At 42.3% G+C, this 15,406-nt stretch overlaps 1 protein-coding gene across 1 annotated transcript in view; it reads left to right on the top strand.

Annotated features, from left to right (window-relative positions):
* The window catches only part of LOC307230650 (uncharacterized protein), a gene marked incomplete at both ends in the record, with an annotated part of 28,425 nt that overhangs the window by 4,439 nt on the left and 8,580 nt on the right, over window positions 1-15,406 (top strand). Inside the window, 5 exon segments of the mRNA XM_080001086.1 lie at window positions 10,603-11,028; window positions 11,032-11,364; window positions 11,803-12,036; window positions 12,131-12,403; window positions 12,925-12,935. Of these exon segments, the coding sequence (XP_079857212.1) occupies window positions 10,603-11,028; window positions 11,032-11,364; window positions 11,803-12,036; window positions 12,131-12,403; window positions 12,925-12,935 (1,277 nt within the window).

Here is a 15,406-nt window from a genome sequence, read left to right as displayed (position 1 = left end):
GTCACAATTTTATATCTGTAGTCAGGCTTTGTTTGCACTCCATCCTCTCTCACAATCACAAATTTAGGATCAAAATAAGAACACTTGTAGTCTACTTGATCTTCAATCTGGGGTCTACGTAGATAAAGACTACAGTCATCCTCCATCTTCAGCCTTCTTCGATCATTTAGCAGCACATACTTCTTTAGCGGTGACGTTCCCGACAAGTCAATTACCTTCCCATGGTTATCTTCCCACTGGACTTGGACTTCCCCTTTTTCATAATTTTCTTTGGTACACTGACATGGCAGCTGAACTGACTTTCCCAAAATCACTTCAACTCTAGTCCTCGTATCGTTTTGGTTTAACCCTTTTTCGAGATTGTCTTGGACTCCTGGGTCCAACTGGGTCGGTACACTTTCCTGGAGAGGTGTCACAGCCCTCTGGAGTCTTTGAAAATTCAGTTTCTCTGGGATTAGACTCTGTTGTGTCTGGGACATGTTGTAAATCAATGTCACCGAAGTGTCTTTCTTGCTCAGGGACTGACAATTCATCCCTGGGATCATCAAAAGTGTGCTCATCAACATCAAGCACACCCACATCATCGCCAATCCCTTCTTCTGGGTCTTGACCTCTGAGGTCCTCATGAACCTCTGCTGTGTCTGCAGCTTCTGTTGGCTCTCTTGAGCTTTCAACATTTCTGCTCAGGGATCGTGGCGCCTCTTCGTTTGGCGCTCTAACACAATGCGATAAATGGTACCATGTAGGAGAACCTTCAACCTGAACCGCAGTTCCTGTACTGCGAACAACTTTGAATGGTCTTTCGCGGCGTTCGTTAAACCATTTCCTCCTAAACACTTTCACGAATACCTTGTCTCCAGGTTGCACCGCGTTCCTCTTTTGCTCATCAAGTCTCTCTAGCACCTCCTCTTGTTTTTGCCTGTCAGAGACATATGTGTGTATTTTCTTATGCAGTGTAGCCATGTAGTTAACATACACTCGCATTTCGTCTTCTAAAAGGGCTAAGCTTGGACCCTTTCCACTTGTGCGCAAACACGGTGTTGGCATCCGTCTACCCGTGGCTAACTCATGGTGTGTCATGCGCAAATCACGGAGCCCACTTGAACGGCACACCATTAATGCCAACGGAAGCGCCTCTACCCAATTCAGACCTGTGTGCTGACAGATTTAACCAATGCGATTTTTCAGCACACCATTCATTTTTTCACAAACTCCTTGGCTTTGTGGATGATAAACAGCTCCTAAACGTTGTTTAATTCCCAATTTTTGCAGAATTAATTTTACTGTTCTATCCACAAACTCTTTCCCATTATCTGAGGATATCCGATCTGGAAGTCCCCACCTGCTTATGACCTCACGACACAAGAACTTGGCAACCGACTGAGCATCTTTACGCTTGGTTGGACATGCCTCAGGCCACCGTGAAAATCTATCCACGACGACTAGCATGTATCTTTTACCTCCTATTGGTCTTATCATGTCAACAAAATCCACAACCAACTCACGCATAGGACCTGTCGGAGTTGGAATGTGACCGGGTGGACTCAACACACCCCTCCGAACGTTATTTTTAAGACAGATTGTGCATCTGCCTATGACATAATCAATTTGCTCAAGCAAGTACGGTGCCCAAAAACCACTCTTTCGTGATCTTTCTCCTTACCTCCCCCCTTGCAACATGGGCTAACCCATGTGCTTCCTGAATCATCAGACCTAGTAGGTCAGGGGTTGCTACCATCAGTCCTTCATGATTTCTCCACAGACCAGCAGAATCTTGTGTGGCCCCTCGGGCCAACCATAATTTTTTATCGATGGCTGACGCCGCTTCTTGCATCGCGATCACATATCTGAGCGTGATTTTATCTTCCAAGTCCACTTCATGAGTGACCAGAAGAACCTTGCCTGCTTTGTTTGCTCCTGTAACTGCTTTAGCAGCCTCATCAGCCGCTTTGTTACCTTGTGTGACCCTTGACGTGTCCATTTTGTGTGCTGCACACTTAGCTACAGCTATTTCCTTTGGTTTCATCATTGCATGCAACAATTTCATTATTTGGGCATGATGCTGTATCGGAGAACCATCGGTTTTCTTAAATCCTCGATTTTTCCACACTGATCCAAATAAATGACACACATTATGTGCATATGCCGAATCTGTATATATTGTCACTCGCTTGCCTTCGGCCAATAGACAAGCTTCAGTCAGGCCCACAAGCTCAGCAAGCTGTGCAGAAGCAGGTTGTGGTATTACTTCTGCTTTCTCAACAACAATTTCAGTTCCCTGGGCTTTGACTACTGCATAACCAGCACTCAATGTGTCTCCTATTCGATAGCAGGACCCGTCAGTCCAATACTCCACATCTGACACATGCAGTGGGAAAGCTTGCAAGTCTGATCTGAGCTTTGCATATCTCTCTACTTCCTGAATACAATCATGTGGCTCTCCATCCCCTGGTGTTGGTAAATTATCAGCTGGATTTACCGTGACGCACCTTACTAAGGTGACATCTTCCTGCTCTAAGAGCCTATGATAGTCTCTTAGCCTCAACATAGTCAATGTACATTTACCGAAGTTCAAAAGATTTCTGAGACTATGATGGGTAAGAATTGTCACTGGGTAACCCATAGTTACTGATGATGCTTTCTCATACATTAGATAATCTCCCACCATTGCTCTGTAGCCACATACAGCAAAAAGTTCTTAGAGTAGTCTGGCAGCGCTAGCGCTGGACCTTCTTGTAGCCTCTGTTTGATCGTTTCAAATGCCATAAGACCTTCCTGGGTCCAGGTGAGGTTACAATGGAGTTGAGCATTCCCAGTCTCTTTTATCATGGCTCTCAAAGGCCCTGTTAGGCAGGCATAATCTTCTACCCAGGCTGAAGAATATCCCGCAATGCCAAGAAATGTCATCATCTCTCTGACTGTCCTAGGCTTTGGTGCCGTTCGAATGGCTTCCAAATGACTCTCAGAGATGCTTCTGTGTCCATGGGTTATTGTTTGACCCAAATAAACAACTTTTTCTTGACAATACTGTAGCTTCTTCTGAGAGGCCTTGTGTCCTTTGTCTGCCAATAGCTGTAACAGTTTGATTGAATCCTCATGGCATGTTTCCTTATCCAGTGAACAGATGACGATGTCGTCCACATACTGAATGACAGTACTTTTCAAGATCTGATCAATCCCAGCCAAGTCATCCTGCAATACTTTATTGAAAATGTGAGGGCTATGTTTGAATCCTTGAGGGAGCCTCTTGTACTTGAAGGTTTGTCCTTTGTACGTGAATCCAAACAATCCTTGACTTTCTTCGCTCAGTGGAACACTGAAAAATGCTCCACACAAATCCAACACTGTGAAGTGTGTAGCCTCTGGAGGAATTTGGGCTAACAAGGTATGTGGATCTGGTACATCTGCTGGAAAATCCTGCACCACTTTATTTATCGCTCTTAAATCATGTACCAAGCGATAGGACTCATCTGGTTTCTTTAAAGGCAATATAGGCGTATTGCTCTGAGGATCCAAACATATTTCCACTACACCTGCTTTTAACAGTCCTTCAATTTGTGGTTCAATCCCTTTGATTGCCTCCTCCTTTAGTGGATATTGGTTCTTCCAAGGAGGTTTGGTTCCTGGTCTCAGTTCAACTCTCACCGGTTGGGCTGACTTCACAAGTCCGATGTCCGTACTATGTCGTGACCACAAACATTCTGGAATTTGTTGCAGCATCTCCTCTCTCATGCTGAGTCCAATTTAGCGCTGAACATTGACTCATGTGTCATCTGTATCACTTGTGGTTGTCCTTGTCCTTGAGCTGAAATCATGATTTTCATGAACTTCTGTTCTTCACTTATCCAGATAGCAAGATTCTCCTTTATTGGTGAAAAAATGGCTTCCTCAGCTTCTGCCATCATTTCTCCTATATGCTTCTGCTCAAATCCTTCAGCCACCATTAAAGTCACATGTGGCACACTTTTCACAATGTCATACTCTTTCTCAAGATATTCATTGGTGTTTATCTTCATAGCTGCTCCTTGTGGTCCCACAATTATGCAGCATGAGGTCAGCTGAACATGCTTCGGTTGACTACTCAACCATTCTTCTGGATCCGATTGGTCAGCTTTCTTGAAATATTTCAACGTGCAGTGATGTGGATACTCAGGGGGCTTAGCATCAGGCATATTTGCCACAATGAACTCCTCCCACATCTTGGCTGGCTCTAATAGCTCTGGACTAAGATTTCCAATCCAATATACTGAAGAAGTCTCGGTCTCTGGTGCGCTAAATAATTGGTGGTAGACATCAGGTGGCGCATCCACCAGACAGCCGTCCGGTGTACACCGTATTGTGCAATTTAGTTTGCACATAGCATCTCTTCCCAAGAGTGCAATGGGCGTATGTTCTGACACCAAAATAGGTAGTGTGATTTTCCGATTTCTACAGCAGAGCTCAATTGGTTTTGTGAGAGGAATCAGCTGTTTCACACCCTCAAACCCGATTGTCCGTACCAATTGGTCAGACATGGGGAGATGTATAGCATCTTCAGGCCGAACACAGGTGAAAGCTGCTCCGCAATCTGCCATTACTTCCAATGGCTTATCATTTATTTTCACCTCTATTTTTGGATCTTGCTCCGGCCCTGACACTACCAGCTGACACCTCCCTTTCGAGTCTTCTGGGCACCCCTAGAAACCAGGTTCCGGACCCCTGTAAGGGTTCGCTGGTCCCCTGGGTGGCTGTGGTTGTCCTCTGAAGCCTCCTCTGAAGCCTCCTCTGAAGCCTCCTCTGAACCTGTAGCAGTCACGTACAAAATGACCTTGTTGTCCACAATTATGACACACTCCTTGAGACTGTTGGAAATTTCCTCCTCTTCCTCTTCCTAAATTTCCTTGACCTCTTCCTCTCCATGTTTGTGGTTGGTCAAAAGGAGACAGTGGGGACCACCGGTGGTAGAACCTGAATCTGTTCTTGCTGTGGTTGTGGTGGTACTTGATTTGATTGTGACTGGCTCTGCATAACCACAGCTTGTTTCTTTTCCTTCCTCTTGTTATCCACCAACTGTATTTGGTGAGTTTTCTGAGAGTCTCCTGGTCCTGTTCCTTCTGGTCATGCTCCTTTTTCCGATATAGCTCTACTTGATGTGCTATGTGGTCCGTATAAACACTTTTGGTCATGCTTCCAAGACCAACCACTTCTGCCAATTTGCTCCTCACTTGTAGAGGCAGCCCCTTCTGTATTTTAGCTCGGAGAATCGATTTCTCCATTTGATTCAGTTCTGGATCATTTCCTGTGACATTTCTCCACACTTGATGAGTTCTTGACACATAAGCTCTTGGATTTTCCTGTGGGCCCAATGCCTTGATAAAGATGTTGTCCGGGTGTACGTTTGTTGGAAAAGCATCTTTCAATGCTCTCCACATCCGACCTCTGCTTGCAGCAAACAATTCTGGGTCATATACAGCAGTTGCCACGTATCTGTTAAGGCCTGCCGTCTGCAGGATCTCTTCCATAGCTGGGACTCCAATGAGGCTAGCCAGAAGTCTCTTAATATCTCCCATGGCAGGCTGTGTTCCCACCAAAACCTCTTCCAGCTTTGAGATCCATGGATGTGCTCCATCTTGAAGAGTGGGTAACTTTTCAAGTATGTTAGACATATCTGTATTCTGCCAAGGCTTGTATTCTTAATTTTGTCCTCGAATTATCACTGGACACATTTTGTTGGGTCTCTTTCCTTTTCTTGGACGTAACCCTTACCTCAACGTGTCTGGCTTTTGAGGCTTTTTCTTCTGGAGTTTCTTCTCTGTTATTTGCAATTCGTGTAATTGCTTTTCCAATACTTGTTGAACTTCTGGACAGGTGGAGTCACTTATGTCCTCAAGGCATCTGTCTATACTCCTCTCAATCTCTCTTAAAATCATGCGTCTGTCATCTCCTACCACAGTGCTGGCTGCTAATGGTTGAAAACAGGAAGGACCTTCTTTCTCCGATTCTTCATCGCTTTCACCCTGTTCACTTTCATCCATGTCGTCCGTTCCTGGTGACATTTTCCTCACTGGTCGATCTCCCTTTTTCTCCGCTTTAGCCAACATCCGTCTGACTGCTGGGTCGTATCCTCCAATAGCTTCGTCAGAGTCACTCCCAATCTCTTCTCCTATTTCCAGACTTCTGACTCGTTGTCGGCTTCCCAGACGGTTCCTTCTCTTGGTACTGTTGGAGCTTGGATACATCTTTATGGTTGTTGTAGCCTTGCCCATCTCTATTATTTGTTCATCCTCATCTTTGAAGAGATAGTTGCCTTCCTGTTTAATCACTGGGAGCTGGGGATAAACATCAGTGAACTTCACCTCCTTCTCATAAGGTGGGGGCTTCTTTACAGATACTGTATGTGAGAAGGGTGCGGTAATCTTCTCCATCAATTTTTCTGTTTCCTTTTCATTTTTCTTTATTTCTTGTCTACTTTGTTCTCTTTTTTCCTTTGCAGCTTCCAGCCATGTCTGTCCCTCCTTTGCAAACAGTTGCAGAATGCCAAGTTCTGTTTGTCTTTTCTCTGTGCATCTCTTTCCTTTCTTGCCTTTCTTTTGATTTACTTTATATGTGGACACAAGCACCTGCATTGTTTTAATCACATCCGGGTTAAGAGTTCCTTCAACTGGCCTTGGTTGTTCAATGTCCGACCAACGCTTGCTCCATTTTCCTGATATTTTTGCAATATCTTTAATAAGGGGATTGTTCTTTTGCACTACATCAATAGGAGTGATTACTTTTGTAATTTTAGTATCCATTTTTGACATCCTAATGACTCTCTTATTTTTCTTTTATTGTAAATCAAATTGAATTATTTTAAAAATGTCTTTATAAAGCACCGTGTAATCACACTCAACCAACAACAGCTGAATTTGCCAACCCCAAAGGAGACCAATCACTTCCCACTTGTAAATGTTCAATTATCAAAATTACATCAGTGTTCATTCTCAAAACAGCATAGATAAATCATACCCAGATCATGAAACCAATATTCACAGAACAGTATTTAAATTAAATCAGCTTTTCCCTATGTGATCAATCAATTAATCAATAATACTCCATTAATTAGGCAAATGCCTTAATTGGTCAGTCTGTTGCCAAGTCTTTCACTAAATAATTGCAAATGCAATGTATGAAAAAGAACTACTACAAACCCATATGTGAAAACAAGCTAAACACATTTATTATAACTAAATTTATAGGTATATAGGTAAATGCAGGTGAGGTCTGTTGAAAGAGTTTGTGGATAAAACCGTACTGGCCTTTAATTGGTTTGGATGGATTCAGGATTCCAGAACGTTGTCATCCGCAAGCCTCAGTGTCTGTGAAGATCTGCCAGATGTCTTGTCATCTGCCCTATGGATGATTCAGTTCAGACTCATTCCATCTTCTCTGTCTTTCCCCCAGCTTTCACTCAGCATAGTAAAAGAGAGGAGGAAAGAAAGAAAAAGAATAACAGAAGAGTTCAATGCCTTAGGCTCACTCTAAATTCTTATACACACTGTAATACAATTCAGTGCGACATACATTATCAGCTTTTTTATTTTGCGCACACTTGAAATAAAGCAATGGTTACTTTTAATCATGCAATGCATTTAAAGTCCAAAGAGTATATTAGTCAATCTGATATCACTTTTAATTAGTTATTTTTATTCTATTTATCTATTTATTTTTATTTTTATTTTATTATTTTTATTCTATTTATCTATTTAATTGTATTTTATCCTTTTTATTCTTTCTTCTAACTACTGAGAGAAAAGAGTAGAGAGGGGGCTCACCAGCCCCTCTTGTCAGGAGGAGTTAACTAAATTCCACTCTTGTGTGAAGCACCACCCCTTGCTCCACCTCTTAAGTTTAGCAAAGGCTTCCAGTATGGACTGGTCGTCAGCGAGTGAACATCCTGTTTTGGCTCCCGTAGGGACAGCCCAGCTCAATGCAGTTACGCGCACTCGTAAATCAAAACTGTTTTCTCTCAGCAGTCGAAACACAAAACCTCTTTTCTTGCATCAAGAACCAGAGTCTCCCTTCACCCCAACAAGACCATCTGCTCTTTTAACCAGCCAGGACTCAGAGAAATCACCACCACACACACCCCAAGCATAAAAAGAAAAAGAAAAAACCCACACGCCAATCAAACAAATCACAAATCCTCCTTCCAATTCAGAGCAGGAGATTTTCTTTTCTTTTCTGGATGTGTACATGTATGTGTAGGCAGACTGTGGCTCTAGTCCTTCAGAAGGCTCATTTTGTTATCAACTATATAAAGTCCTGTAAAGGTTCATATCCTTTATCAAATGCACAAACGTCCTTGGAAAAAAGGCTCCTATATATTTATCAAACGTCCTTAGAGAAAAAGGCTCATATATATTTATCAAAAGTCCTTAAAGAAAGGCTCATATATTTTTATCAACTTTACAATGTCCGTAAACAGGCTCATATATGTTTATCACTAAAGGGGCAAGAAATGTTTCTCTTTATGTATTATTCAACTGCTCACCATATATGTATACCTATTAATAACACATATATTCTATATCACATACACGAAACATTACACAAAGCTCTTCTACCTCTGCAGCCGCGGCACTTTCACACTCACACACACAAAAAGAAAAAAAAGAAAAAGATTTGTCTGACCAGCAGAACATCTAATCCCCATAGACTTTAACAGCGCTTAGCTTTATGTTTTAGGTCGACTCATTTATAGTTTTCTAATTTCATCAAAATTTTCACTTTGGCCAGACTTTTAAAATTTTACTTTGGCCAAACTTTTAACAAATTCTTTTTAATCAGATTCTCTCATCATGCATGTTCACTAGTTCTCCAGAGCAGGTTCTGCCCTGTTTTTCCTCACTTTTCTTTACAAACTTTATTTTTTCATCTTTTGAGCCTTTAACTTGTAACTGTTTTTATTTCACTTTATCCTTTTCATCTTACTTTAGCTCAAACTTTATTTTTCATCTTTAGCCTTTAACTTGTAACTCTTTTTATTTGACTTTATCTTTTTCATCTCACTTTAGGCTTTTAACTTTTATCTCTTTCTCACTTTACTTTCTTCTTTTTCATCTTTATTCATATTATTTTATTTTGAGTCAATTCCCCTGGCCAGGGTTATTTCCTCTTGTTTTTTCCTACCTAGATTTGTCTATATTATATCTTCATTCGGCCAACTTTCACACAGCATTTAATGTACACATGTCTTACTGTTTAACGAGATACGGGCCCTGTCTTCGTTTATCTTGCATGGTTATTTAAATAACTTTTGGCTACTAGTTCTGCCATTCTACAATTACTTTTTATTTCTACTTTCTCCACATCTTTTAAGCCTTCAACTTTTACTTTTAACTTCATTTTTCATTTCTCTCGTCCCTATTCTCTATTTCAACTTTTAACTTTTAGCTTTTATTTCTCTCGTCTCTATTCTCTATTTCAACTTCTAACTTTTATTTCTCTTGTCTCTATTCTCTATTTCAACTTAATTCTCTTTTTCTTCACTTATTATTCTCTTATTCCCCTTATTTACGTCTTTTACATCTTAATTAACCCCAATTTAGACGGAAACTCACTTCACACATCAACACATCATCTCCATCTCCGCATAATCTCAGTGCAGTCTCCCTGCCAAAAACACAACTGCTCCAGCCTACATAACAGCTCAATTTTGTGAGAGGTCACTCACCCTGAGAGCGGCAGTTCGCTGGAGCAGGCAGCATCGGCAGATGAGGCCCAACAGATCCTGATTCGTGACGCCACTTTGTGGTTTAGTTTCTTGATGGGTGTGATGTGTTGAAGAATGAAGGAGTGACCGCTGACACTGACTTGAATAAAATTTTTAAAATTTTATTACACAAATCAGCATCAAACCAGACTTGCCATGGATGTCCTGGGAGAGACCCGAGCCAGATAGAATCTCTCCCAAGTGACGCTCAGCATTCGCTTTTAAAGCTGTACAGAGATAACATACCACATCTGGTTCCAACCCATAGGTGCCTGCTCAGCCTCTGTCCTGTCATAAGTCTAAACATTTCCTCCTCTGGTCATGCTGGATGAAACAACATTTCTCTCCCATAGGACCTCTGATTAGACCCATTGTTGTCTTCGCTCTTCCTATGACAACAAGGCAGTAAATCTACAGTAACATACGTTACTATTATTCCCGCACTATATCTCAGCCCTGGGAGCTCAGTGACCTATTCACCTCAAACCTTCCAGACACCTCATCTGCTATCTCAACATTTAACAGTTTCAGAAGTTGATCTTCGATTTTCTGTGAGGAACTTCTCCAAATGGTGCTGTTGTTTTCTCTATGCGCCATGTTAGAGCTCAAGTCACAGATCATGTGATTAGTTGATATTATTATGACAGTTGGTGATACCAATGTCATTCCTGATCTTAACCCTTACCCTGTCAGTGAACAATGTCAATTTTAGCTAAACAAATCTTCAATTTTTTGATGTTTATTTTTTGGGGAGTATGGGGGGTTGGGCTTCATCCATGTCTGCAGTTGTATCTCCTCTCTGGCCTTGCATTCATCCTCCATTCATCTCTCCACCCCTCCACCCTTTTCCACGCCGTCATTCCCTTCAGATCTTCAACACCAACCCTCGCTACATCCTTTTCATCCACCTGGTGGTCAATGACACAATCCAGCTGACGCTCACCATCGCCCTCTTCCTCCTCAGCTCCACCCCGCACGGAATCAACGTGTCCCTGCGTTGCTTCTTCGTCCTGCTGGCGCTCTTCACCACCGAGAACACCCCGCTCAACCTGGCCTGCATGGTGGCCGAGTGCTTCGTGGCCGTGTGCCTCCCGCTGCGTCACGCCCAGATCTGCACCGTGCGCCACACCTACCTGCTGATGGAGCTGATCTGGGCCACCAGTGCAGTGTCCGTGATGCCCGACCTCTTCATCTCTCTGGCCATCGAGCCGCTGGACTTCTTCCACTCGCGGATCTTCTGCATGCGGGAGACAATGTTCCGGAGTCCGCACCTCATCATGGAGAGGAAAGTCTCCTAAGTGGTCTTCTTGGTTGTGGTTTGGCTCACCCTCTTTTACGCCTACTTCCGCATCATGATCGCTGCCGGGGCCGCCAACACCGATGCCAAGAATGCCAAGAAGGCCATGAACACAGTCCTGCTGCATGGGATACAGGTGCTGCTGTGCATGTCCACGTACATGGCTCCGCTGCTAAATCAGTTTCTGGTGTTCCTGTTCCCTGAAAACGACACCGACTCACTCTTTGCTTGCTACATCATCATCCAGGTTCTTCCGCGATTCATCAGCCCCATCATCTACGGCCTGCGAGACAAGACCTTCAGGACCTACCTGACCAAGGACCTGATGTGTAAAGTTACCATTGCAACCTATCCACAGACTGTCTTTGGGAACCCTTTCTAAGAAAAGCTATAACTTAACATTAGTGCCGTGGTATTGTATGTCAAAATACTTCAGCAGAACTAACTGGGGAAATAGCCAAACCCAGGAATCAGAAGAGCTGACCACATACTTATCGCTATGTAGTGTATATAGAATCAATTAAAAAAGCATCACACTGATTATTTTGCTGCTTTTTGCTACAGGTATGAGCAGGAGAAGTAAACTGATTGTTTCAGTTTAAAACTCTAGCACAGACTCTAGAAAGATTAACAGATAACCGTAGCGCCATGTACAATCTGCAGCAATTCTTCCTTTGACTCGATGTTGGAAAATAAAGGATTCCTTCCTTTTTTAGAAAAATTCAAAATATTAGGCTAATCAGACCTTCATTTTCCTTCCTGGATTTCCCAGATCTTCAACCTGAATCCCCGCTACTTCCTCTTCATACTCATGGTGATAAACGACAGCATCCTGCTGATCCTCAGCAGCCTCACCTTCCTCCTCAGCTACATCTTATATCGCATCAGCGTCCGGCTCTGCAACTCCATCCTGGTCATGCTCAATACGGCCTTCACCTTGGTCTTCATGGCCATTGAGTGCTACGTCGCCATCTGCCAACTGCTGCGCCACGCCCAGATCTGCACGGTAAGGAGATCACACACGGCCATCGCACTGATCTGACTGGTGGACACGCTCCCGGCGCTGCCGGATGTCATTCTGCTGGCCACTATGCCCATAGAGTTGTGGAGTGGAGTGTACTCCACAATCTTCTGTCTTCAATAGGACCAGCCTGTTTTTGGACCCTGTGATGAATAAGAAGCGCATTGTCACCTCCATGTTCTTTCTGCTCATAATCATGCTCAATCTGGTCTACGTGTACTTCAACAACCTGTCTGTGGCCAAAGCGGAGAACACCAATGCGAAGAAGGCGAGCAACACCATCCTACTACACGCCTTCCAGCTGCTGCTCTGCCTGCTGCCCTACGTCCTGCCCATGATGGGAAAAGCCCAGGTGCAGCATTTTTGACATCGTCACAAAATACTGAACTTGAAATTATTTTACAGCTTGTATGTCTAGTTTAAGATCTTCTGATAAGAAAAGTAGTCCACAGTAAGATATCTAACACTGCATCAATGTGCAAAACCGTTCTCCTACATATGACTAAACTATTAAATGTAAATTTGACATTTGACATTAATCGTGTAATGCAATGCTGAATTGGACTTTGATATCAATGTGCACATTCTTCTCTTCCAGTCTTCCACTGTAGTTTCCATGTAGCACCACCAGGTGCCACCACTAGCTAGTGTTAGCATTGGTATGTAGGCGGAGTGATACGAGGGACGTGAAACCAGGAGAAGTGGTTGGCGTAGAGAATATTTGATGTGGGTAAAATGTATGGAGATCTTAGATGTGTTTTGTGCACTATCATTGAATAAATGCATACATGTAAAATAATCAAATAAAAGAATCATATTGCACATCATAAAACATTGATGTAATCTGTGGATTCCCTCATTAATTCCCAACAGATTAAATGGAGGTAGAGTACAATTCCCACTTTAATTGCCATCATGTTGACAAAAAATCATCAATTACCGAGATGTTGAAGAATAACTGTCACATTTAGACTTTATGAGACCAAGCTGCAAAACACAGTTCTATACAACAGTGTTTCTGAATGGAATAAGGTGTTTTGAACGCTCATTGCAGCTGATTTCACAATAACTGTCCATGAAAAAGTATTGATTAGAGGCTTTTGTCCAAAGCGACTTACATAAGGTGCAAGAAATAACAAAGCAGACGTCAACTTCAAATTTAAGTGCCTGTTTCCAAATTCAACCAGATACAAGTGCAAGATAGCTTTAAGGAATCAGAACAAAAGTCGTGTTATTGGTAAAAAAATTATAATGTTTTCTATATTAGTGTAATATGATGAGTCCTCTTCTGTTGTTACTGAATCATGTAAATACAACAACTTGGAACAAGAACAGTTAGTCATAGCTAAGACGGGATCAGGTGTTCCTGAAAGAGCAGGGTCTTCAGGTGTTTCTTGAAGGTTATGAGTGTCTGCAGAGCCTTACGAGCTGGCTACCTCCTTCCACCACTGGGGCACCACCCATGAGAAGAGTCTGGATTCAGACTCTTCTCATGCAGACCGCAGAGAGCGGGTTGGGGAGTATGACCTGATATGTCCGTTTAATCTATTGTGAGGGGACCAAAACGATAACTGTAAATTCATGCTCTGAATATGATCATTTTTCACAGACTCATATCAACCCCACACTCTGCATGTAGCCCTCCATGGCACTGAAGGTCATTCTGGTGCTTTCTTGCTAAAATTAGATTGGTATGTTTCTTTTTAAATATCTATTAACATGCATTACTTGTCCCATTGATAGTACTTTTTGCCGACTATAATGGCTCCATAACTAGAACTGTACATCCTGGAAATTGGAGTGCGTTAGAACCAGACAGAACCATTTTCTATCAGTGGATGTCCTGAGACCTCCATGACCTCAGACGGAGTCTCGCTGTGTTCTTTACTTCATTCCTCAGGTTTTTTTTCCCACTCCATGTGTCCACTCCATGTGCGTCTACTGCTGTCCATCCTAGAAGGAGGCTCCCTTTCCCATTTCCATTCTCAAGGTTTCTACCATAACACTTTGGGCTTTGTTTTTCCTCAGCAATCTGAGCACTTCGGCCAAACGGCATCAGCACCAATGCATGTCACATGACGTGCTGCAGCCAAACTAGTTCCTGTGTTGCAATATCAAAATTGTAAGGCTGCACTAATTCATCAGTTCCAGCCGCAATAACAGAATTGTCTTCACCCGTACAAGTTTCACACTGAAAGTGAGAACTATTAGTAGTGATGAGAGGTTCAATTTTTTGAGAATAAGTTCTTAGTCACTCAGTAAAGAGTCGTTCGAATTGTCCGACTCCTGGTTCGTTTGGTCCTGTTTGTGTAACGCATGGTAAGCGTTTTTTCACCTTGAGTTTTTTTGCCTCGCACTTTAATTTTGTCAGTTATTATCTTCAGTTTTTGAGTTGAGTAATGAAGTCACAATTTTTCTGGAGTGACTCCACTCCTGAGTAATTTCGAAAAATTTTTGCATTGTAAAATGTGTGCCCTGACACAAAAAAGGTTGGAAACACTGATTTAAAGTATACTATAATAATTTATCTGGCAAAATATAATGAACTATGCACCAAACACATTTTGTAATGTGCTCTTAATCTTAATGATAAAACAAACTTATTTCGGCTTACACTCATGTAGTCCACACACACACACACACGCACGCACGCACGCACGCACGCACACAACACACACACACACACACACACACACACACACACACACACACACACACACACACACACACACACACACACACACACACACACACACACACACACACGCACACACACACCCATGCCTCCAGGACTGATCCATCCTGCTATATATGAACCCAGATTAGATTATGGAAACAGAACTGAAGAACTTCACCCTGCGTGCACTCCAATTAGAAAACCCATAGAAATTACTTTGAGTCCAGGTAAGTCCACGTAAAAATCTGTATTTATAGAGGTGATGTGTTCAAAGATTGCAATGTTCAAAGCCTTATGTCAATTGATTTTTTTAAATTTTTATTTCAATTAAAAATGCAAAAAAATAATTGAGACTTTTTTTTAATTGTTTTCAACCGTTATTTAAAGCTGGATTCACGTTCAGAAATCAAATCTTGTTAAAATGAGTTGAATCACTGCAGATCAGCACAGCGATTTATGCTGTTTTCAAGGGGAAATAGACAAATAGAGCTTTCAAAAATGTTGATTCCTTTAACCGTGTAAAGATGTCGTACACCTTGGATTGAATATGCTGTTTTCATTTAACCCTCTGGAGTTCTGCTTTTGGTTCTTTTTCAGGCACCAGCATGCGGCTCGATATGAACTCAGCACAAAATATCATAATTTCGCCCATTTTCTGCCGAAAACCACAACTGGATC

This window comes from Zeus faber (genome assembly GCF_960531495.2).
Source record: "Zeus faber genome assembly, chromosome: 5".
In the NCBI taxonomy this organism is placed as follows: Eukaryota; Metazoa; Chordata; class Actinopteri; order Zeiformes; family Zeidae; genus Zeus; species Zeus faber.
This window is presented reverse-complemented; position numbering and strand designations above follow the sequence as displayed.